The sequence below is a fragment of the Canis lupus genome, chromosome 6 (genome assembly GCF_011100685.1).
Source record: "Canis lupus familiaris isolate Mischka breed German Shepherd chromosome 6, alternate assembly UU_Cfam_GSD_1.0, whole genome shotgun sequence".
NCBI lineage: Eukaryota > Metazoa > Chordata > Mammalia > Carnivora > Canidae > Canis > Canis lupus.
The window spans coordinates 24,391,855-24,417,120 of NC_049227.1; the positions used below are offsets into that span (position 1 = coordinate 24,391,855).

Below are 25,266 nucleotides of genomic sequence, written 5' to 3' on the forward strand. Positions count from 1 at the left end.
CACAAATTAAACTACAAAATTTTAAAAACATACAAAATGACACACACACAACCACACACATACAGGTAACTTAAATAACTATAAAGTTTTTTCTTTTTTAAATTTTATTTATTTATTCATGAGAGACACAGAGAGAGAGAGAAAGGCAAAGACATAGGCAGAGGGAGAGGCAGGGTCCATGCAGGGACCCAATGTGGGTGGGACTGGATCCTGGGACTCCAGGATCACACCCTGTACTGAAGGCAGACGCTTAACCATTGAGCCACCCAGGCATCCCAAGTTTTTTCTTAAGAATTACAATATTTCCAATGTAAACAGGGTAGGAAAGTCTTGGATAGTCTCTCCATAAGAAAACATAACTAGTTATGGAAATTTCAAAAATAAAGTTATATAGTATGTTCAAGGATCCATACTGTAAAGATGTCTTTTCTGTAAAAATTAACATATAGAGTCAATGTAAGTCTAGTAATTATCCAAACAATTTTTATAAAAAATTACAAGCCAATTCTAAAATTTATATGGAAACACAATGGGTGAATGGGTGAATAATAAGGTGTATTAAAAGATGTGCTTTTGGAGCATCTGGGTGGCTCAGTTGTTTAAATGTCCAATTCTTGATTTCAACTCAGGTCTGGATCTCAGAATTGTGAGTTCCAGCCCTGTATGTGCTCCACACTGAGTGAGGAGACTACTTAAAAAAAAGAGAGAGTTTCATTCCACTATATTACTAGAAAGAAAAACCAAACTATAGAAGAGTACATATAGTACACTCTTATATAAGAAAATAAGGAATATATGAGAAAATACAGAGACACACAGACTCACACACACACCCAGAAATACATGCATACATGTAGAAACATTATTTTTGCCAAAAGAAACACAAAAAGAATAAATCAGACACTAACAGTATTGGTTACCCAATAGAGAGTGAATGAGAACAGGTTAGAAGGAATCATGGAAGTAATGTCAGCTCTCTAATTATACATTTTAATACAGGTTTGATTTTTGTTTGTTGTTAATCTTTTACATATTCAAAAATAAAATTAAATCAATTAGAGGGGTATAACAACTAAAACTTAATAAGTGAATCCTAAACAGATATTAATACCATAAAACACAGAAAGAAAGAAAAAGTATTAACCTAAGTAAATTTTAGGTACAATATGTTGACATACACTCCTAGTTGAATAAAGTCTAAGAAGAAAAAGAACTGCAAAGAAATCTTCTAAGTGTGCTGGGTAGTAAGGTGTAATGTAAGTAATTCTGAAACACCTTTGTAAGATTGGGCAAATGAGTGTATCAATGCTACTAGGATCTAGGGCTCTGTGAGAGAAAAGAGGTACAAATATGTAATGGGAGAAGGAAAACAAGAGGCCAATATTGTTGGACTGGCATTGACAGTATCAAAATAAACATGATTTCAAAAAAAAATCCTACATCTGTCCGCTAAAAGAGTCTAGAAGCAAAGACACTCCAGTAGTAATGAGTATACCCAGTACTTTCTTTCCCTATGTTTCATTGTGAGGAAGCAAACACACAGAACACATTTACAAATATGTATCAGGCCCTGAGGGGACAAGTAAAAAGGAAGCCAATGCTGACCCAGTTGAAATGGGGGTTTAAGTGTAGACCTTCCTAGTGGTGCCTTCTAGAAGGGACTTTGATAGCAAAAGGAAGTGTGGGACCCAGGAAATTTAACAAAACTCCCCTACCCCTGGACAAGCAGAGCAGGACTAACTCCATTTTGTGCTACACCCGCCATCTCCTATATGACCCCCACATGACCTGCTTATTGCTTAAGGTGCTCCCCCACCCTAGTCAAGCTGCTGAGCACACCCTTACCAGAAATCGGCTCATAACAATGTAACCCCGCCTTGTGCCTGCCAAAACTGCGCGCCAATTCTGACCAGAGTGATAGGCCAGTTCAAATGGTCACTATAGGGTAAATTGTGATTCAATTGGCCACCTGTGTGTGGACCAACATGACTGTGCAACTTTCTATGTGTGTTACAATCCCATTGGCCCCTATAAAGCTGCTGCCTTTTAGCCTCAGGGTCCAAGTCCCTGCTCCACTGTGTCGGGTATACTTGGACCCAAGCTCGAGCTTGTAAATAAACCCTCATGTGTTTGCATCGGTGTCGGCTCCTTGGTGGTTTCTCAGATTCACAATCTTGGGCACAACAGGAAGATTCTCTCTCTCTCTCTCTCTCTCTTTTTGTCTTGTTTTTCCCATATCTCAGTTCCATAACACCATCTCTAAAAAAAGGAATTAAGACTGCTTCATTGATTGAATCTAGTTCTGGGGCAGAGAAAATACAAGGTGTTCAGCCTGAACAGCTAGTTCTGTTAGAAAGTGAAAGAGCTCAAAAGCCGACAAACATGCATCCAAAGAACATTTCTTTAAAAAAACAAACAAACAAAACACAAAATCTGCTGGCTAAATCTGGGACAATTTTATAATAAAAAATCATCATCAAAAAAAATCATAATCATCAAATGATTACATCATTCAGATATGTTCTCTACACATAATGCAATTAAGCCAAATCCAAACAAAAATATAACTAGAAAAACTCCAACTGCTTAGAAATTAAGAAATATACTTTCAATAACTTATGGAATTCAGACTGAATTAGTCTATTCAGAATAGACTAATGTCTTAAACATGCATGTAATATTTCTTAACAAAATATAAGCAAATTAAATTCATATATAATAAACTCAAGTAAATAGATTCAATAGTTGAAAAATCATTGTATTAACAAAAATAAGAAAAACCACATGACCATCTCAACAGACACAGAAAAGGCATTTGACAAAATTTAACATTAATTCATGATTTAAAACAAAATTTTAGGAAACTAGGAATTGAAGGATATTAATTTCAATCTGATACAGAACATCTAAAAACAACATATAACAAATACATTGCTCAACGGTGATATATTGAAAATTTTTCTCCAGAGACAGGGAACAAGAAAAGAATCCCTTTATCGGTCACTTCCTGTCAAAAGATAAAACATACCCAGTGTTGGTGACGATATGGAACTGAAACTCATACATTTCTATAAATCTAGTTACATCCCCAATGACTCAAAAATTTCACTATATACCAAACAGAAACGTGTATATATGTCCATCAAGGGGTGCTTATAGAGGTGGAGCAGGATGGTGGAGGAGTAGGGTCCTCACCTCACCTGGCTCCAACAACTTACCTAGATAACTTTCAAACTATTCTGAACACCTACGAATTCAACCTGAGATTTAAAGAGAGAACAGCCGCAAAGCTAGAGAGAAGGGTTTTCAGTTCTAGCAAGGTAGGAAGATGGAAAAAATAAAATAAAAGAGAATCAAGTGGGGCAGGGGCACCGCCAGGAGCCAGGCTAAAGCAGGCATGGAGAGCTTCTAGGACAGGAAACCCCAGGCCCAGAGAAGGACAAACATTGTATGTTCTCATTCATTTGGGGAATATAAATAATAGTGAGAGGGAATATAAGGGAAAGGAGAAGAAATGTGTGGGAAATATCAGAAAGGGAGACAGAACATAAAGACTCCTAACTCTGAAAAAAAAAAAAAAAAAAAAAAAAGACTCCTAACTCTGGGAAACGAACTAGGGGTGGTGGAAGGGGAGGAGGGCGGGGGGTGGGGGTGAGTGGGTGATGGGCACTGAGGGGGCACTTGACGGGATGAGCACTGGGTGTTATTCTGTATGTTGGTAAATTGAACACCAATAAAAAGTTATTTTATTAAAAAAAAGAAAATTAGTTATTTATGATCTCACACAATTTGGATTACTCTTACAAATATAATGCTAATGAAACATAAACACAAACTATATAATATATCCATATATAATACAGAATACTATAATGGGACATAGTGAATAGTTCCATTTACATAAGGTGAAAAGTAGGCAAAACTAATCTATGGTCTTAAGATGTTAAAATAGTAGTTAAATTTGAGGGAGTCAAAATTGCAACCTGGCACATGGAAGCTTCTAGGGTGCTGAAAATGCTCTGGCCTAAAATTACAGATTCCTTATTAACTACAAAGAGGATATCTGCCTTGACAATGGAAAGTCTGGTGGAAATCCATTTTACTAAAATGAGCAAATATAACCAACTGAGGAACAAACTGGTAAATATGCTTCCAAAAGATATTCACTAAGAAGATCCTATATGAAAGATGCAATATTTCCAACACAAATGATCAAATTGAAACTAAATGTAAAGAAACAATCAAATAGAAATTAAGAAGCCTTCTGCAAAATAATTGGCCTAGTCTTTTAAAAATATCAGTGTCATTAAAACCAAAACAATAAAATAGTCTAAGAAAGTATTCTAAGTCAGAGGTCAGCAAATTACGGGCTGGTGCAGGTCAAATCTATCCCACAGTCTGTTTTGGTATGGGCTTGTGAGTTATGGATGGTTTTTACATCTATAAAGGGCTCCTTAAAAAGTATTTTATAGTCATCTATATAGCTCTTAAAACCTAATATATTTATTAACTGGCCCTTTACATAAGTTTGCCAACCCCAATGAATATTTAAAAATCTGTAACTGGAGAACATCTGGATGGCTCAGACAGTTGAGCATCCAACTCTTGGTTTTAGCTCAATGATCTTGGGTCATGGGATCAGGCCCCAAGTCAGGCTCTGTGCTCAATGAGCAGAGTCTCCTTGAGATTCTCTCTCTTTCTCCCTCAAATAAATAAATAAATAAATAAATAAATAAATAAATAAATAAATAAAATCTTTTCAATAAAATCTCTAACTGGATCCTGGATTCCAAAAAAAGAGAGAAAAAAAGCTCTAAAGAACCTCATTAGGACAATACATCATTGTATCAATTTTTAAATTCTTGGGTATAACTTTTGTAAAGGTTATGTTGGAGAATGTCCTTATTAAGAGATATAGCATTTGAAGGTGACATGTCATGATGAATGCAAGTTATTCTTAATGGTTTAAAAAAATCCAGTAATTTTATATATATTCTTATATGTTTTACATACTTATATACATATTATATATGTGCATACATATATATATGTACATAAGTGTGTGTATGGAGAGTGAATAAAAAAGCAAATGTGGCAAATGTTATTTTCTGAATCGCAGTTTATTTGCATTTTCTCTATAGGTTTGAGATTTTTCAAAATCAAATGTGTGTATGTGGACAGGGGCCCAAATCATTATGCTAAAAGTAAAGCACTGTATAATCCTCAAGAATTCTTTACCAAAGATTTTAACAGACATTATTACATGTATTGATTAAACCAAGTCAGTTATCAAGCACCATTATCAAAGTCTTACCCAATACCAGATTTCTAATCATAATTATGCTAATAGCAAATACACTGTACTATACTATTCAGATATTATACTATCTGAACTTGAACTGATATATTAAAATCTTCTAGGAGCGGCTAGGTGGCTCAGTCAGTTAAGTATCAGGCTCAGATCAGGATCCCAGGGGTCATGGGAGTCTGCTTCTTCCTCTGCCCCTCCCCTCACGATGCATGCACTTGCGCGCTCTCTCTCAAATAAATAAACAAAATCTTTTTAAAAATAAAAGCTTTTAGTTTGTTTTTAAAAGTTATAATTCTTCAGTGGAAGTAAAATCTGAATGTGGGAATTTTCCAAATGAAGACTTTTACACATACCCTTTCATATCCACTGAGCTATTTTGCTAAAGAGTTGGTTCAACAGAAACTAAAACAAGGTAATCAGGCTCAATCAAGAGTAGGAAAATTTCTCAGCTTCCTTCCCTTTAAATTAGCACTTTACTATACAAGACATTAATTAATAAATGCCACCATGGACTTTCAACCCATCAGATCTCTACTTCAGTCTTCAGACACACTTTCTCATGAAGACTTCAATATGACAGAATAACAATGTTTCTTAGATTTTCATAAAAGCAGCAGAAACAGCAGCCTGTCTTCTATCCCCCACCTCCATATAAAGGGATACTTAAAAGTAACTTTCAGCCCATCACAAACACCAAAGTTCTTTGGAGATTCATGGTTTCTATCATTAAAAATCCATAGGAATTTTGCATTAAGTTACATAAGGAATGGGGATCCCTGGGTGGCTCAGCGGTTTAGCGCCTGCCTTCAGCCCAGGGTGTGATCCTGGGATCCCAGGATCGAGTCCCACATCAGGCTCCTGCATGGAGCTTGCTTCTACCTCTGCCTGTGTTTCTGCCCACACCCCCCTCTTTCTGTCTCTCATGAATAAAAAAAATAAAATCTTTAAAAAAAAGTTACATAAGGAACATTTTCCTTTTTAAAGATAGTTTTTTAAGATGGCAAAGTAAATATATAGCATATACTCTCCTCTTCCTATCTCAAAGCCCTGCACTTAAAAGGAGAAAATTAAATACGTAATTGTTTAAGTATATAACAGAATAAACCCACACACATGTAAAAGCATGAGACAAGATGGGAGAGGTGCTTACAAAATTCTGACAGTATTTTTAACATTGGAGACAGAAAAGAGAAACTAGGTGCAGAGGAAGGTGAGTGTAAGGAGATAAGGATTATTTTGGCATAATTCTACGTGGTTTTACTCTTCTTTTCAAATGCATTCATATACCATACCCAAGTAATATTTTCATTAAAATGTTTAAAATTAATTATCTAAAGGTAGAGTTTATGCATGCATCTAAAAATAAACTACCTTGGGATGACTGGGTGGGTCAGTGGTTGAGCATCCACCTTCGGCTCAGGTCATGATCCTGAGGTCCTGGGATGGAGTCCTATATTGAGCTCCCCACAGGGAGCAGGCTTCTCCCTCTGCCTATGTCTCTCCCTTTCTCTTCGTGTCTCTCATGAATGAATAAGTAAAATCTATTTTTAAAAACTAATTAAAAATAAATAAAAAGAAACTACCCCTAGTCATCCTGAGGCTGTGTCCCTTTGGCATGCTATCAGGTACTCATCCTAGTTTAAGAATGCAGTCAGAGACAAAGAAGATTTACAATTACATAATTCCATCATCTAATTTTAAATATTAATTTTGTTTATGATTATGCCAGGAATATGTTTGATATCATGTGACAGAGTTCATAATGTTATATTCAGGAGATTAACGTACAAGTTTAAGGTCACTGAAGCATGCCCTTTCAAAAACAAATTAGTAATTATGTTACAAAAACATTTTAGACACCACAGTTTCTAACCTGAAATATTGAGTCTTAACTTCATTATCACAGTCTCAGTAATATTTTTTGCCACATCACTGTGAGAAGGTACATATGCAACTTCATATACAACACTCCTGTTATAGAGGAAAGGAGGTGGGAACAAGACAAAAAGAGATCTGTAAATAGTAACATTCTGGAACTCTTTTTTTACATCTCTGCGATGAAGCAAAATCAATCCAGAGAAGAAGAGTGTCATGAAGATTTCCACAATTAAAGAAATCACCTTCCTTTTCTGCAAAAGAAACCAAAGGATTATATTAACTAAGAGCCTATCTATGTATCTGTACATGTGCATGAATCTGTACTCTTGTGCATATACATGTATACAATTTAAACATATTACTCAGGTCCATTCTATAAAACAAATGGCTTTCTAGCCTGTCTTTTTCACCCTTTTCCACATTTCATTATCTGTTCTATTGGTTTATCCTATCAGTACTCTTGAGAGAGTTAGAACTGTGACATTAAGCCATGGAACAAAAGGAACCAGATAAAATCCATAAACTAAAACGAAGTGAAAAAGTTATTTAAAAATTTCTCCTTCAGGTTCGTTAGCCATTACAACCATTTCCCATGGACACTTCCACTTACCTTTAAAACAAAATTTTTCCAGAGGAGGACTGCAAATTGGTTGAGCCACAATAAATTCATTTTATCACAAAGAATGGAAGTTCAACTAAGAAGGAAGTAGAACATTTTAAAAACTTACATCGCCTGGAAAAAAATGTTAAATTTAGTCAAGCAAAATGATTACTTCCTTGTTCTACTCTTTTTTCATCAATTCTGAAAGATAACTACTTTAAATAAGTACTTGTCTGTTCCTGTTCTTATATTAATTCATAATATTCACATTGAATGGTCTTCTAATATGTATGAAAATATCAGGTGACAGAGATGCAAAATGTAATAGGTTGCAGCCCCATGTTCACAATGAAAGATGTAAACTGTAAATTTGGGATGTCAATTATTATTTTGATAGGCTCTGAGATAAATTCCTATAGAATAATGCTGAAAATTTCCTATTTAATACCTACTCTGTGCCATATTCTATCCTAGGCATTAGGTATATTTGAAATGATTGGGATCCTTTCCTCACAGTGTGAATAGTAGTGTATAGTAAATGAGAACCCAGAATCTAAAGTTGGGCTGTTTGAGTTCAGATCTTAACTCTCTCACAAGCTATAAAATTTTGAGCAAAATAATTAACCTATAGCTGCCTACCATCTGTAAAATCAGAAAAATCACAGTACTTACATTATAAGGTATTGACCTGGGGTGATTTGCCTCTATGGAGAGGGTAGCTAAAAGGCTATGCCATTTTTTAAAAATTGCAATAAAATATACATAACATAAAATTTGCCACTTTAACAATTTTTAATTGTACAATTCAGTGGCACCAATTGCATTCATGTTGTTGCACAACCATCACCATTAACCATCTCCAGAAATTTTTTATCTTCCCAAACTGAAACTCCATAGCCATTAAATAACAACTCTCTATTCCTTCTTCCCCCTAGTCACTAGCAACCACCATTCTACTTTCTGTATCTATGAATTTGACTCCTTTAGGTACCTAAAAGTGGAATCACTTCTTTGTGACAGTATTTGTCCTTTTGAGACTAGCTTATTTCACTTAGCATAAAAATGTCTTCAAAGTTTACCCATATTGCAGTATGTGCCAGAATTTCCTTCTTATGCACCACTTTTACAGTCTTATAGGGCTTTCAAAATTAGCATTGGACTTCAAGACATATTAAAGAGAGGGACGGATGTGGTGAGTATTGCCTTAGTACTAAAAGGTGTTGCATCCTTTCAGTGAGTGAACTAGCAAGAGTAACCAGGGAATGCAGCAAAGAAGAGCACCTCAAATGCTTCTGAATTTCCAGTGGCAAGCATTCATGGTAATGCGCACAGTTTCCAGCCAGAAGACCAAGATGAAGACTACCTAAGAGAACCTAAAGGCACAAGGGAGACAGAGGGATAGGAGGAGCTCACCCTTGGTCTGAGCATAAATTGATCTCATCCCAGTTAGCATGCTAATCACTTTGATCACTGAGATGAATGACTCAGATCCAGGAAGATCCAGAGACAACAGCAAAGTTTTAAAAAACAATTGATTGTGACAACATGGATGGACCTAGAGGACACTATGCTAAGTAAATGTGTCGGACAGAGAAAGACAAGTATCATGTGATTTCACTTGTATGTGGAAGTGAAAAAACAAAACAAACAAAGCAGAAACAGACCCATAAATATGGAAAACAAACTAGTGGTTGCCAGAGGGGAAGAGGAGAGAGAAATGATCAAAAATGGGTGAAGGGGAGTGGGAGGTACAGGTTTCTAGTTATGGAATGAATAAGTCACAGGAATGAAAGGCACAACATAGAGAACACAATCAATAGTATTGTAACAGTGTTGGTATACTGACAGGTGGTAGCTATGCTTATGGTGACCACAGAATAATATTTAGAGTTGTTGAATCACTGTGTTATACTCTTGAAACTAATCTAATATTGTGTGTCAACTATACTTCAATAATAAATAAATATTTAAGACTTGTAATATCCCAAAGTCTTACAGTACAGCTTAACATGTCCTAGAAAACAATACTTATGTTGTTCCTGTGCTTGAAACCACTGTCAATTTCTCAAATTAAAAATTTTTTAAAAACTGTATTGACATTGCAACCACAGCCCAGAGAGGTGAGTTGGAACTTATAGCTTAAACTTAACCAAGTAAGGTTGCCAGATAAAATACAGGATGATCAGTTAAATTTGAATTTCAGATAAATGACAAATATATTGGGGGGACATACTTATACTAAAATATCCATACTTTATCTGAAATTCAAATTTAACTGGGTACTCTGTATTTCATTTGCTAAATCTGGCAATCATAGACCCAGGCCAAGCCGGCAGAGATATTAGAATTACCTGAAAAAAAAAAAAAAAAAAAAAAAAACCTTTAAAACAACTACTATTACAATGCTTGAAAGACAATTACAGTCTTTTTTTGTGACAATTACACTCTTGGAACAAAATTTAAAGTAGAAAATATCAGCAAAGAAAGAAGATGAAAGGAAAAAACAAAGAAGAATTTTAGAGTTGAAAATAACCAAAATAAAACACTCACTGACAAGACTCAATAGCAGAATGAAGATGACATAAAACACTCACTGACAAGACTCAATAGCAGAATGAAGATGACAGAGGAAAGAGTGAGTGAACTTGAAGAAAGAGCAATGGAAATTATCCAATATGAACACAACAGGGGAGGAGGAGATTTAAAAAGATGAACACAGCCTCAGGATTATGTGGGGCAACAAAAATAGTCTACCATACAATTTTCAGAGTCTCAGAAGACAGGAGAAAGAGTGTGACATTGATAAGATTTTTAAAGCAATAATGGTTGTAATCTCCCAAATGTGGTAAAAGACACTAACTTGTAGATATAAGAAATTGAGCAAATCCCAAACAGGATACGTCTAGACACATCATAATCAAACATGATAAAAACTTAAGACAAATAAAAAACTCTTTAAAAAACATCAGAAGATTAAAAAAAAAAATCAGAAGAGGAGGAGGTGGGGCAAGATGTTGGAAGAGTAGGGTCCCAAGTAACCTGTCCCCACCAACTTCCGTAGTTAACTTTCAAATCATCCTGAAAACCTACGAATCGGCCTGAGATTTAAAGAGAACAGCTGGAATGCTACAGTGAGAAGAGTTTGCGCTTCTATCAAGGTAGGAAGAGGGGAAAAAATAAATAAATAAAAACGCATTCAAGAGGGAGGGGCCTGCAAGGAGCCGGGCTAAGGCCGGGTGGCAAGAGCCTCCAGGACAGGAAAGCCCAGTCCCAGAGAAGCAGGAGCTTCACCAATCTTCCTGGATGGAAAGGCGCGCGCAGGGAACTTGGGCAGGATCCCAGGATGGGCAGTGATGCCCTCAGGCTCCCAGGGTCACCAACAGAGGACCTGTGCCCCAGAGAAGCATGCCACACACCGCCGCCGAGCTCCCTAAGGGGCTGGAGCTGGCGCCCAGTGGGGCCCTGGGAGCAGCTCAGGCGGCAGCTCAGGTGGCAGCTCTGTGCGGCCCGGGACAGCAATTCCAGCAGTGCAGGCCCCAGAGCCAAGGGCGCCGGGGGACACAGGCCAGAATCCGGCACACCTCCAGGACAGGCGGAGGCCAGGGGGACACAGGACTGTAAGGACGCTCCTGCCGCCTGACAGGCCTGAGCTGTGCAGATCAGTGCCACCCCCCACCTCCATCTCATGCATCCAGAGCATCCAGGCCCCTGCTGACTGGGAGCTGTGGTAGTTACTGCAAGAGCTGACTCCAAGGCTGGAGAGCTGGCCGCTGCCACTGTTGTTCCTCCTGGTGTCACCCTGTGCCTGGGACTGAGCAGGGCCACCAGCAAGCAGGGGCCTCACAGAATAAACAGCTCCCACTGAGCTGTGCACTTGGCAGGGGGGAGGGCAACTCCCCCAGGTGCACACCTGAGAATCAGCACAGCAGGCCCCTCCCCCAGAAGACCAGCTGGAAGGACAGGGGAAGAGCAAGTTATTGACCAAGCAGCGCTGGAAAGTTCCATGGGAAGTTGAGGGATTTACAGTATATAGAATCAGAGGATACTCCACCTTGTTTTTTCTTTTGTTTGTTTCCCCCACACCCTTTTTTTTCCTTTTTCTTCTCTCTTTTTCTCCTTTTTCCAGTACAACTTGTTCTTAGCCAGTCTGCACTGAGCAAAATGACTAGAAGGAAAAACTCACCACAAAAGAAAGAATCAGAAATAGTCCTCTCTCCCACAGAGTCACAAAATTTGGATTACAATTCAATGTCAGCCAATTCAGAAGCACAATTATAAAGCTACTTGCGGCTCTAGAGACAAGCATAAAGGATTCAAGAGACTTCATGACTATACACTTTAGATCTAATCAGGCCGAAATTAAAAATCAATTAAATAAGATGCCATCCAAACTGGAGGTACTAACGAGAGGGTTAACGAGGTAGAAGAACGAGTGAGTGACATAGAAGATAAGTTAATGGCAAGGAAGGAAGCTGAGAAAAAAGAGAAAAACAATTAAAGATAATGAGGAAAGGTTAAGGGAAATAAATGACAGCCTCAGAAGGAAAAAATCTACGTTCAGTTGGGGTTCCAGAGGACGCTGAAAGGGACAGAGGACAAGAAAGTGTTTTTGAACAAATCATAGCTGAGAACTTCTGTAACTTGGGAAGGGAAACAGTCCTTCAGATCCAGGAGATAGAGAGACCTCCCCCTATAATCAATAAAAACAGATCAACACCCCAACATTTAATAGTGAAACTTGCAAATTCCAAAGATAAAGAGAAGATCCTTAAAGCAGCAAGAGACAAGGGATCCCTAACCTTTATAGGGAGAAGTATTAGGTTAACAGCAGACCTCTCCACAGAGCCCTGGCAGCCCAGAAAGGGCTGCCAGGATATATTCAGGATCCTGAATGAAAAGAACATGCAGCCAAGAATACTTTATCCAGCAAGGCTCTCATTCAGAATAGAAGGAGAGATAAAGAGCTTCCAAGATAGGCAGAAACTGAAAGAATATGTGACCACCAAACCAGCTCTGCAAGAAATATTAAGGGAGACCCTGTAAAAGAAAGAGGAAGTCCAAGGAAACAATCCACAAAAACAGGGACTGAACAGGTATTATGATGACACTAAATTCATATCTTTCAACAGTAACTCTAAATGTGAATGGGCTTAATGATCTCATCAAAAGAACAGCGTTTCAGATTGTATAAAAAAGCAAAACTCATCTATTTGCTGTCTACAAGAGACTCATTTTAGATGTAAGGACACCTACAGATTGAAAATAAAGGGTTGGAGAACCATTTACCATTCAATTTTTTTTTATTTATGGTAGTCACACAGAGAGAGAGGGGGGGGGGCAGAGACACAGGCAGAGGGAGAAGCAGGCTCCATGCACTGGGAGCCCGACGTGGGACTTGATCCCGGGTCTCCAGGATCGCGCCCTGGGCCAAAGGCAGGCGCTAAACTGCTGCGCCACCCAGGGATCCCCCATTTACCATCCAAATAGTCTTCAAAAATCAGAAAGGGAGACAGAACATGAGAGACTCCTAACTCTGGAAAATGAACTAGGGGAGGTGGGAGGGGGATGGGGGTGACTGGGTGACGGGCACTGAGGTGGGCGCTTGACGGGATGAGCACTGGGTGTTGTTCTATATGTTGGCAAATTGAACACCAATAAAAAATAAATTTATAAAAAAAATTGTCCTCAAAAGAAAGCAGGGGTAGCAATCCTCATATAGATAAATTAAAGTTTATCCCAAAGACTGTAGTAAGGGATGAAGAGGGACAGTATACCATACTTAAGGGATCTATCCAACAAGAGGACCTAAATATCATGACTATTTATGCTCCGAATATGGGAGCCACCAAGTATATCAATCAATTAATAACCAAAGTTAAGACATACTTAGATAAGAATACAGTAATACTAGGAGACTCGAATACAGTGCTTTCTACAATAGATAGATATTCTAAGCACAACATCTACAAAGAAAAAAGAGCTTTAAATGATACACTGGACCAGATGGATTTCACAGATATTTACAGAACTTTACATCCAAACGCAACTGAATACACATTCTTCTCAAGTGCACATGGAAATTTCTCCAGAATAAACCACATACTGGGTCACAAATCAGGTCTGAACTGATACCAAAAGATTGGGATCATCCCCTGCATATTTTCAGACCATAATACTTTGAAACTAGAAATAAATCACAAGAAGTTTGGAAGGATTTCAAACACGTGGAGGTTAAGGACCATCCTGCTAAAAGATGAAAGGGTCAACCAGGAAATTAGGGAAGAATTAAAAAGATTCATGGAAACTAACGAGAATGAAGATACAACCGTTCCAAATCTTTGGGATACAGCAAAAGCAGTCCTGAGGGGGAAATACATCGCAATACAAGCATCCATCCAAAAACTGGAAATAACTCAAATACAAAAGCTAACCTTGCACCTAAAGGAGCTGGAGAAAAAACAGCAAATAGATCCTATACCCAGCAGAAGAAGAGAGTTAATAAAGATTCGAGCAGAACTCAATGAAATAGAGACCAGAAGAACTGTGGAACATATTAACAAAACCAGGAGTTGGTTCTTTGAAAGAATTAAGAAGATAGATAAACCATTAGCTAGCTTTATTAAAAAGAAGAGAGAAAAGACTCAAATTAACAAAATCATCAATGAGAAAGGAGAGATCACCACCAACACCAAGGAAATACAAACGATTTTAAAAACTTATTGTGAGCAGCTATACACCAAAAAAAATTAGGCAATCTAGAAGAAATGGACACATTTCTGGAAAACCACAAACTACCAAAACTGGAACAGGAAGAAATGGAAAACCTCAACAGGCCGATAACCAGGGAGGAAATTGAAGCAGTCATCAAAAACCTCCCAAGACACAAAAGTCCAGGGCCGGATGGCTTCCCTGGGGAATTCTATCAAACATTTAAAGAAGAAACCATACCTATTCTACAAAGCTGTTTGGAAAGATAGAAACAGACGGAGTACTTCCAAACTCGTTCTCTGAGGCCAGAATCACCTTAATTCTAAAACCAAAGATCCCACCAAAAAAGGAGAATTATAGACCAATATCCCTGATGAACATGGATGCAAAAATTCTCAACAAGATACTAGCCAATAGGATCCAACAATACATTAGGAAGATTACTCACCATGACCAAGTGGGATTTATCCCCGGGATGCAAGGCTGGTTTCAACACTTGTAAAGCAATTGATGTGATTGATCATATCAGCAAGAGAAAAAACAAGAACCATATGATCTTCTCAATAGATGTAGAGAATGCATTTGACAAAATACAGCATCCATTCCTGATCAAAACTCTTGGGAGTGTAGGGAGAGAGGGAACATTCCTCAGCATCTTAAAAGCCATCTACAAAAAGCCCACAGCAAATATCATTCTCAATGGGGAAACACTGGGAGCCTTTCCCCTAAGATCAGGAACATGACAGGGATGTCCACTCTCACCACTGTTGTTCAACATAGTACTAGAAGTCCTAGCCTCAGCAATCAGGCAACAAAAAGAAATAAAAGGCATTCAAATTGGCCAGGAAGAAGTCAAACTCTCCCTCTTTGCAGATGACATGGTACTGTACATAGAAAACCCAAAGGACTCCACCACCCCAATATTGCTAGAACTCACACAGCAATTCAGCAGTGTGGCAGGATACAAAATCAATGCCCAGAAATCAGTGGCATTTCTATACACTAACAATGAGACTGAAGAAAAAGAAATTAAGGAGTCAATCCCATTTAAAATTGCACCCAAAAGCATAAAATACTGTGGAATAAACCTAACCAAAGAGGTAAAGGATCTATACCCTGAAAACTACAGAACACTTCTGAAAGAAACTGAGGAAGACACAAAGAGATGGGAAAGTATTCCATGCTCATGGATTGGAAAAATTAATCTTGTGAAAATGTCAATGTTACTCAGGGCAATTTACACATTTAATGCAATCCCTATCAAAATACCAAGGACTCTCTTCAGAGAGTTGGAACAAATCATCTTAAAATTTGTGTGGAATCAGAAAAGATCCTGAATAGCCAGGGGCATTTTAAAAAAGAAAACCATAGCTGCCGGGGGGCATCAAAATGCCAGATTTCAGGTTCTACTACAAAGCTGTGGTCATCAAGACCGTGTGGTACTGGCACGAAAACAGACATATAGATCAATGGAACAGAATAGAGAATCCAGAAGTGGACCCTCAACTCTATGGTCAACTAATATTCAAAAAAGCAGGAAAGCAGGAAAGACTATCCACTGGAGAAAAGACAGTCTATTCAATAAATGGTGCTGGGAAACTTGGACATCCACATACAGAAGAATGAAACTAGACCATTCTCTTACACCATGCACAAAGATAAACTCAAAATGGATGAAAGATCTAAATGTGAGACAAGATTCCATCAAAATCCTAGAGGAGAACACAGGCAACACCCTTTTTGAACTTGGCCACAGCAACTTCTTGCAAGATACATCCATGAAGGCAAGAGAAACAAAAGCAAAAATGAATTATTGGGACTTCATCAAGATAAAAAGCTTCTGCACAGCCAAAGAAACAGTCAACAAAACTAAGAGACAACCTACAGAATGGGAGAAGATATTTGCAAATGACCTATCAGATAAAGGGCTAGTATCTATACTATATAGATCTATAAGATCTATAAAGAACTTATTAAACTCAACAGCAAAGGAACAAAAAATCCAATCATGAAATGGACAAAAGACATGAACATAAATCTCACAGAGGAAGACATAGACATGGCCAACAAGCACATGAGAAAATGCTCCGCATCGCTGGCCATCAGGGAACTACAAATCAAAACCACAATGAGATACCACCTCACACCAGTGAGAATGGGGAAAATTAACAAGGCAGGCAACAACAAATGTTGGAGAGGATGTGGAGAAAGGGGAACCCTGTTGCACTGTTGGTGGGAATGTGAACTGGTACAGCCACTCTGGAAAGCTGTGTGGAGGTTCCTCAAAGAGTTAAAAATAGATCTGCCCCACGACCCAGCAATTGCACTGCTGGCGATTTACCCCAAAGATACAGATGCAGTGAAACGGCAGGACACCTGTACCTCGATGTTTATAGCAGCAATGTCCACAATAGCCAAACTGTGGAAAGAGCTTTGGTGTCCATTACAAGATGAATGGATTAAGAAGATGTGGTATATGTATACAATGGAATATTACTCAGCCATTAGAAACGACAAATACCCACCATTTGCTTTGAGGTGGATGGAACTGGAGGGTATTATGCTGAGTGAAATAAGTCAACTGGAGAAGGACATTATATGGTCTCATTCATTTGGGGAATATAAAAAATAGTGAAAGGGAATAAAGGTGAAAGGAGAAAAAATGAGTGGGAAATTTCAGAAAGGGAGACAGAACATGAGAGACTCCTAACTCTGGGAAACAAACTAGGGGTGGTGGAAAGGGAGGTGGGCGGGGGGGTAGAGGTGACTGGGTGACGGGCACCGAGGGGGGCACTTGATGGGATAAGCACTGAGTGTTATTCTATATGTTGGCATATTGAACACCAATAAAAAGTCAATTTATTTTAAAAAATTAAAAATAAATCATTTTAATCTAACATAATGGTTAAAACACAAAGTATTAAAAATAATGGTAACAATAATTTCATTAATGGATACACAATATAAAAAATGCAAACTGTGACATCAAAACATATCAAAAACACAAAATGTGAAAGGTATAGCACAAAAACGTAGAGCTTCTGTATGCATTCAAAATTCAGTTGTTACCAGCTTAGACTGTTGTTTTGTGTAAGCTTCATGTTAATGACAAAACAAAAGACTAAAGCAGATACACAAGAGGTAAAAAGAAAGGAATCAAAGCATACCACTACAGAAAATTATCAAATCATAAAAGAAGGGAGCGAACAAGGGAGAGAGAAAGGAATTACAACAGAAAAAAAAATTAATCAGATGACAAAAGTAAATCTTTACTTATCAATAATTATTTTAAATGTAAATGTACTAAATTCTCCAATCAAAAGACACAGAGTAGCTGAATGGATTAAAAGACTCATTTCAGCTTTAATGACACACATAGGCTCAAACCAAATGGATAGAAAAACACATTCCATGCAAATGGTGGCCACAAGAGGGCAGGGGTAGCTATACTCCCAGCACACAAGGTGACTAAGCCCAAAGACTGTAACAAGAGACAAATAAGAACATTTTATAATGAAACAGGGATCAATTAAGAGGATATAACAATTGTAAATATTTATGCACCAAATATCAGAGCACCTAAATGTATAAAGCAAATATTAGAAGAACTGAAGGGAGAAATAGTCAGCAATACAATAACAGAAGGGACTTCAATACCCTGCCTCCAACAAGGGATAGATCATCCAGACAGAAAATTCATAAAGAAATATGGGACTTAAACTGGACACTAGACCAGATGGACCTCATGAACATATGCAAAATATTCCATCAAACAGCAGCAGAATATACATTCTTCTCAGGGGTGCCTGGGTAGCTACTCAGTCAGGTAACCATCCAACTCAATCTCAGCTCAGGTCTTGATCTCAGAGTTGTGAGTTGAAGCCTCATGTTGGCCTACTTAAAAAAATAAAATGAAAAGAATATACATTCTTTTCAAGCATACACAGAGCATTTTCAGGGATAGATAATATGTTAGGTCACACAACAAATTTTAACAAGTATAAGAACACTGAAATCACATCAAATATCTTTTCCAGCCTTAATGGTATAAAACTAGAAACCCTGTAACAAGAGGAAAACTGGGAAATTCAGTGGAAATTTAAAAATATATAGAAATTAAACAACATGCACCTGAAACACCAATAGGTCAAAGAAGAAATCAAAAGGGAAATAAAAAAGTCTTGAGGGGGCATCTGGATGGCTCAGTCAGTTAAGCATCTAACTCTTGATTTCAGCTCAGGTCTTGATCTCAGGGTCATGAGTTTAGGCTCCATGTTAGGACCCATGCTCCAAGATTAAAAAAAAAAATCTTGAAACAAATATAAATGGGAACACAACACACCAAAACTTATAGGATGCAACAAAAGTAGTTCTAAGAGGTAATTTTTAGTAATGAATGCCTACATTAAGAAAAAAGGGGGGAAAAAGAAGGGATGACATCACGGAGATGGCAAAGTAGGAAACCCTAGCCTCTCCGTTCCCTCACAAACATCAACAATTAGCTATTCATGAACAAAAATAGCTCTAGGAGAGCTCCGGAGTCCACTTAAGAAACTTCAAGAATATAATGGAACAAAAAACTGGAGAAAAAAAAAACACAGAAAAAGGGAAGGAAGAACAAGATTCATATTCATTTTTGTCTGTATCATCCCAGTCCCTCAGGTTGGCACTGCTCAGTACCAAGAAGGAGTATCCCATCTAGAAAGAGTTCCCCTCTCTTTCTAGATGAGGTGAGGTGAGGTGAGGGAGATCAAGGTGAGCAACACGCTTCCCCCATCTTTTGGTGCACCACACAAAGGACCTGAATATGTTTCACCCCACCCAGAGACCAGCAAAACTGATACATACAGAGATGGCTAGGGATAAAGAATAAAGGAGAGGCTACCAGTAATAGCCAAGCAGTAGGAGCGACCCTGGTTTTCAGTGACCTGTTCTGCAAACAACATGAGCATCTTTCACCACTGAAGAAAATATTAGCCAGCACAACCAACTGATCCCCTACAGAATTCACTAGTTTTTATTCCACAGGTATTTGGATTTGTAAATACCAGATGCCTGAGTCCCTCCCCAGCTCCCTATTCCCACCAAATCCCAGGAACTGACTCCAGGCTTCTGTAGCTACACAAGTGCAAGATGCTAATCTGGCCCCCTGTGACTGACCCCTACCACCATGTTTACACTTGAGGCTACCCCCTCCAGCTGTGCACCTGCCTGCCACCAGCTTGCCTTCCCATAACAAGCCTATACTGAAGTGTACATACCTGTAGCCAATAGTCTAAAGCCACAGAAGGATACATCAACAGCCACAACCCCTACAGCTGCTTATGGGTCCAGATTTGGCCCTATCTCCAGGCACTGGCCAGCACCACTGGGTTCACCTGCAGCTAGCCCCTCCAGCTGCACACCTGCACTCCCTAGCCTGATTCTTAACACTGGTCTCCACTGCTGTGGAGATACTGCAGCCACAATAGTGCACACTGACAGCCAGGCCCCCCAGCTTCAGCCTTGTCTCCTGGCACTGGCCTGCACCACAGGGCTTACCTGAAGCTAGCCCTACCAGCTGTACACCTGCACTCAAACAGCCAGACTCACGTCACCAGCCTCCACTGCAGTAAGTACTTGACATATGATCCTAGCCACAGAGGGCATGCCAACAATCAGCATATCTAGGGCTGCCAGTGCATCCTTAGTTGGCTCTGGTTCCCATCACTGTGTGTGTCTGCAACCATCCCCTGCTACTACCTGGGAACCAGCAGCTGGCCCCCAGCACTAAGTGTGTACACACCATGGGCCTATCTTGAAGTAAAGTGAACCCCCATGGTGCTCACCAAAGGCCACATAGTTGTCAATGGTGCAGACCCCAGCAGTGGTGGCCCCCAATGCTGTGGACCCCCCAAAAGACATCCAGATCCCTCAGACCCAGAGCAGTCATAAGCATCACACATCAAGACTCTGTCACAAAACACCCCAACATGCTTCCACCAAGTGAAGGTCTTTCGTTACCGAAGCTGGTCCATAAAGTCTGGAAAAGGTGACCGCCTCTTCCAATGTGCAGATGCATATGCAAGGCCACTAGAATCACAAAGTATAAAAGAAACATGATACCACCAAAGGAACATAGTAAACTTTCTGTAACTGACCCCAAAGAGATAAACTGCACAAGAAAGAATTCAAAAGAAATGTTCTAAAGATGCTCAAAGATCTCCAGAGAATACAGATAAATAACTTAATGAATTAGAAAAACATTATAAGAACAAAATGAGACGTTCAAGAGAGACAGAAAACAACCCTAGCCACAATAACCTCAAAAACAATAAAATACTTAGGAATAATTTAAGGAAATGAAAGATACATTGACTGAAACATGAAGACATTGATGAAAGAAATTGAATACACAAATAAATGGAAAAGCTATCCTAAGTTCATGGATTGAAAATGTTATTGTTAAAAAGTCGAGACTGCCTAAAGCCATCTATCTACAGGTTCTGTGTAATCTCCAGATTGTCAAGGGCTGAGAGGTGGAGAGAAGTAGGGAGAGACTGATGAAAGTGTATAAACTTTCAATTATAAGATGAGCAAATTCTGAAGATCTATGGTATGACTATAAGGGGGGCACTTGGCAGGATGAGCACTGGGTGTTATTCTGCATGTTGGCAAATTGAACACCAATAAAAAATAAATTTATTATTTAAAAAAATACCGTATTGTACAATTGGAAGTTTGCTATGACAATAGATCTTAAGTGTTGTCTCTCACACACACAAAAGGGCAACTATGTGAGGTGACTGATGTGTTAATCAACTTGAATGAGGGAATTCTTTCACAATGTATATGTATACCAAATCATCATATTCTACACTTTAAATATACAACAATTTTATTTATCAATTATACCTCAAAAAAGCTGGGAAAATAAGAAATTAAAAACCATCTAAACAAATGAAAAGACATCCTACGTTCATAGACTAAATGATTTAATATTGTTGAGATGGCAGTGCCCGACCCCCTCCCAAATTGGTCTACGGAATCAATCAATCCCCAACTGCCTTTTTACAAAAATAAACACAATGATTCCAAAATTTATATGGAATGGCAAGGAACCCTGGAATAGCCAAAAGAATCTTGAAAAGGAAAAATGAAGTTTGAGGTCTCATACTTATTAATTTCAATAGTTTCTACAAAGTGACAATAATCAAAACAGTATGGTACTGACATTAGCACAGATATACAAATCAAGGGATTAGAATTGGGAGTCTAGAAATAAACCTATGTATCTATGGTCAACTGATATTCAATAAAGGTGCCAAGATCATTCAATGAGGAAATAACAGTCTTTTAAACAAACAGTATTTAAGCAACAGGCAAAAGAATAAAGTTAAATTATTGCCTTGGACCACATAACAAACATCAATTCAACATGGATCAAATAGCTAAAACAATAAATTCCTAGAAGAATATATTGGGAATAAATCTTCATAACTTGGATGCAGCAATACATTCTTAGAACATCAAATAAAAATATAAATTGGCTTCATCAATCATAAATCAAAACCTTTTGTGTATCAAAGGATATAAAAAACTCATGAATGGAATATTTTCAAATTACATACCTGATAAGGGTTTCATATACTGAATATATATAAAGCACTCTAAAAACTCAACAACAAAATGACAAACCAACTAAATAATGAGAAAAAAAGATATAAAAAGACATTTCTCCAAAGAAATTACACAAATGGCCAAGAAGGACACAAAATGATGCTCAACATCACTAGTCATTAGGGAAATGCAAATTGAAACCATAATGAGATACCACTTAAATAAATAACAACTTTTTTAACAGAATAAAACAAGTTTTGGCAAGAACTTGGAAAACTGGAACCCTTACACACTGCTGGTAGGAATGTAAAATGGTAGAGCTGCTGTGAAATTTCGGCAGTTCCTAAAACAGTTAAACATATAATTACCATATGACCCTGCAATTCCACTCCTACGTATACACCCAACAGAATAGAAAAACATGTCCATTCAAAATCATGTAATGTTCACAGTAGCATTATTGGTGATAGTAAAAAAGTAGAAACACAAAATCTCATCAACTGATGAAAAGATAAACAAATGTGGTATATCCAAAAGTGGAATGAGGTACATAACAACACTCAAGAACCCTGAAAACATAACGTTAAGTAAAATAAGCCAAACACAAAAAGCCACATATTATATGATTCTATTTATGTAAAATACCTAGAATTGGCAAATCCATAGAGATAGAAAGATTAGTGGTAGCCAGAGACTACAGATATGAAGCAATAGCACAAGTGACTGTTCAGTGAGCACAGGATTTATTTTAAGGATAAACCATGTCCTAAACAAACAAAAACGTTCTGGAATTAGGTACTGGTAATGGTGGCACAACACCGTGAATGTAACAAAAGCCACACAGTTCTAATACTTTAAATGGCAGAAATGATAGATAAATGAATGAATGAATGAATGAATGGTAGGAATGGTTAATTTTTCCTCGTTGTAAAAAAAGAAAAACCCCATGAAATGGGTAAGAGGATTTTCCTATATCATAGCTGAGATTCACAAAGGTTAATTCACTTTACTACATTCAAATAAAACCAAAGCTGGGGTACCTTCCCAAAACCTTTTTTTTTTTTAAGAAAAAAAAAGATTATTTATTTAGGGGGCACCCGAGTGGCTCACTCAGTCCACTGAGCTCTGGACTGCTGGTTTCCTCTCAGGTCATGATCTCAGGGTCGTGAGGTTGGAGGCCCCCTCTAGCGCTCACACTCAGCAGGGAATCTGCTTGAGGGTCTCTCTCCCTCTCAAATAAATAAATAAATAAATCTCAAAAAAAAAAAAAAGATTGATTTCTTTCAGAGAGAGTGAGCATACGTGCGGGGGGAGGGGAACAGGAAGAGAAGGGAGAGAATCCCACGCACTGGGGTCCCCGTGGGGTGGGGCTCGCTCTCACAACCCCCAGACCGCGACAGGAACAGAAACCAAAACGAGGCCACTCAATCCCCTGGGCCACCCAGTTGCTCCCCAAAACCTTCCTAACCAATAAGCTACCACCAACAAACCTTCCTAACCAATAAGCTACCACAACAAAAAACAAACAAACAAACAAAAGATTAACAGTTAAAATTCAAACCCTAAGTCTCCAGTGGGTTCTCCTGTTTGTTGGTTTTGGGGGCTGTGTGGCCATATGGGTTTGGGGGCGTCAGCGCGCGCACAAGGAGGGGCTGGCCTGTGGGTGGAGCAGCCCCCCCGCCTCAGCCTCGGCACTTGGGGGAGGACGACCCGGGCCGGCTGGGTCAGGCCAGGACGAGCCCGGGGCAGACAGGTCCCACGCTCACCACTCGGGCCTCAAAACTGCCACACCTGCGCCTCAGCCTCCACCTCCGCCGCTCAGGTGCACGCGCGTGGTCCTCGCGAGACCAACCTCGCGTCCCAACGCCCTCCCCAACCGCCCACAACCGGTTGGCCGCCAGGGCGTCCAGGAGCGTGCTACCTGACGGCGGGAGGACCCAGAGCGCACCGCCTCAGCGCGGCTCCACACGCATGCGCCCAGCACACCGCCTCAGCGCGGCTCCACGCGCATGCGCCCGCACTCCCTCGAGTCCCCAGCTCCCCAGCCCATCCCTTCCTACCACCCAGGCAACGCCTGGAGGGGCCAGCCCCACTTCCCCAGTTCCCAACTGTTTCACTGCTTCCTCCTCCTGGCCCACCCCACAATTCCACACTTCTCCAACCACAGAGACTAGGAGAGGGGTGAGATGCTCACCTTGCCGACACCATTTAAGAGAAAGCCAACTCAGTAATCGAGATTAAAAATTGTTATTAATTTTTAATTTTCAAAATACAGAAATTAAATATAAAAGTGCCACGAGGTGCTCTATGGGAGGCTAACGCAAAAGGGAAAATCAGTCATCCTGACCCTGTTTTTATTTAAAATGTTGATATTTTTGTTCAATATGGATTTTTTTGGTGTTTTCATTTTTTCAATATTGCATCATTTAAAATATTTTTTTAAAAAAATCTTCAGTACTGTGTATTTTGAGTTCTGAATATGTCCCTTAAATTTGGCACTAAAAGTGAGGACCTTAGCCATTCTGTTTTCCTCATCCTAGTGACAGCTCAGCCCTACTGTCACCTTCAATATGGTAGTGGCAGAAAATCTAGAAAAGTACAAGTGGCCACCCCTGGGGTAGGTTTAGGGGGGCAGGCAGTTGGAGGAGATAGCAGGGAACTTCCAGAATTCCAGAAGCTGACTTGCCTTGTCCCAGGACAAAGCCTCAGGGGACAGGGAAAGAAGAGTTACACATGCAACTTGCTTACTGGCCCCCACATTTCTAATAAGTTTATTAATATTTTCTCTAATAAGTCATTATTACTAAGAGTACTTTCATTATTTTAATAATAAAAAATCAATAACACCTAATAATATGAACATGATATTTGTTAATAATGCTTATTAAATACTAACCTGCTAAACAACAAAATGATTTCAATTATGCCTCATCACAATTCTGGAAGGTTGGCTCTAATATTACTAATATTATCTGATTTTGCAGAAGAGGAAACAGGGTCAAAGTGGTGAAGTCTCTTTTACATCCAGCATGTACAAGCTGTATATCCAGCATGTACATTTCATCAAAAAAGGCATTAGAGGGATCCCTGGGTGGCGCAGCAGTTTGGCGCCTGCCTTTGGCCCAGGGCGCGATCCTGGAGACCCGGGATCGAATCCCACATCGGGCTC

General features: G+C 38.9%; 1 protein-coding gene across 16 annotated transcripts in view; it reads right to left on the minus strand.

The window, feature by feature from the left end:
* Window positions 1–23,930, minus strand: part of LOC489979 (ATP-binding cassette sub-family A member 3-like) — a 191,200-nt gene extending 167,270 nt beyond the window's left edge. For 4 of the 16 annotated variants that reach the window (XM_038540119.1, XM_038540116.1, XM_038540124.1 and 1 more), the window contains exons 1-3: window positions 23,864–23,928; window positions 7,800–7,884; window positions 7,185–7,440 (exon numbers count right to left, since the gene is read on the minus strand). In XM_038540119.1, the coding sequence (XP_038396047.1) occupies window positions 7,185–7,440; window positions 7,800–7,859 (316 nt within the window). In that variant the 5' untranslated portion in view covers window positions 7,860–7,884; window positions 23,864–23,928. Of the gene's footprint in view, window positions 1–7,184; window positions 7,441–7,799; window positions 7,923–23,658; window positions 23,798–23,863 lie in introns of those variants that run through there. The other 12 variants (XM_038540125.1, XM_038540121.1, XM_038540122.1 and 9 more) reach the window with 9 other exon arrangements.
* Between the last annotated feature and the right edge of the window lie 1,336 nt (window positions 23,931–25,266).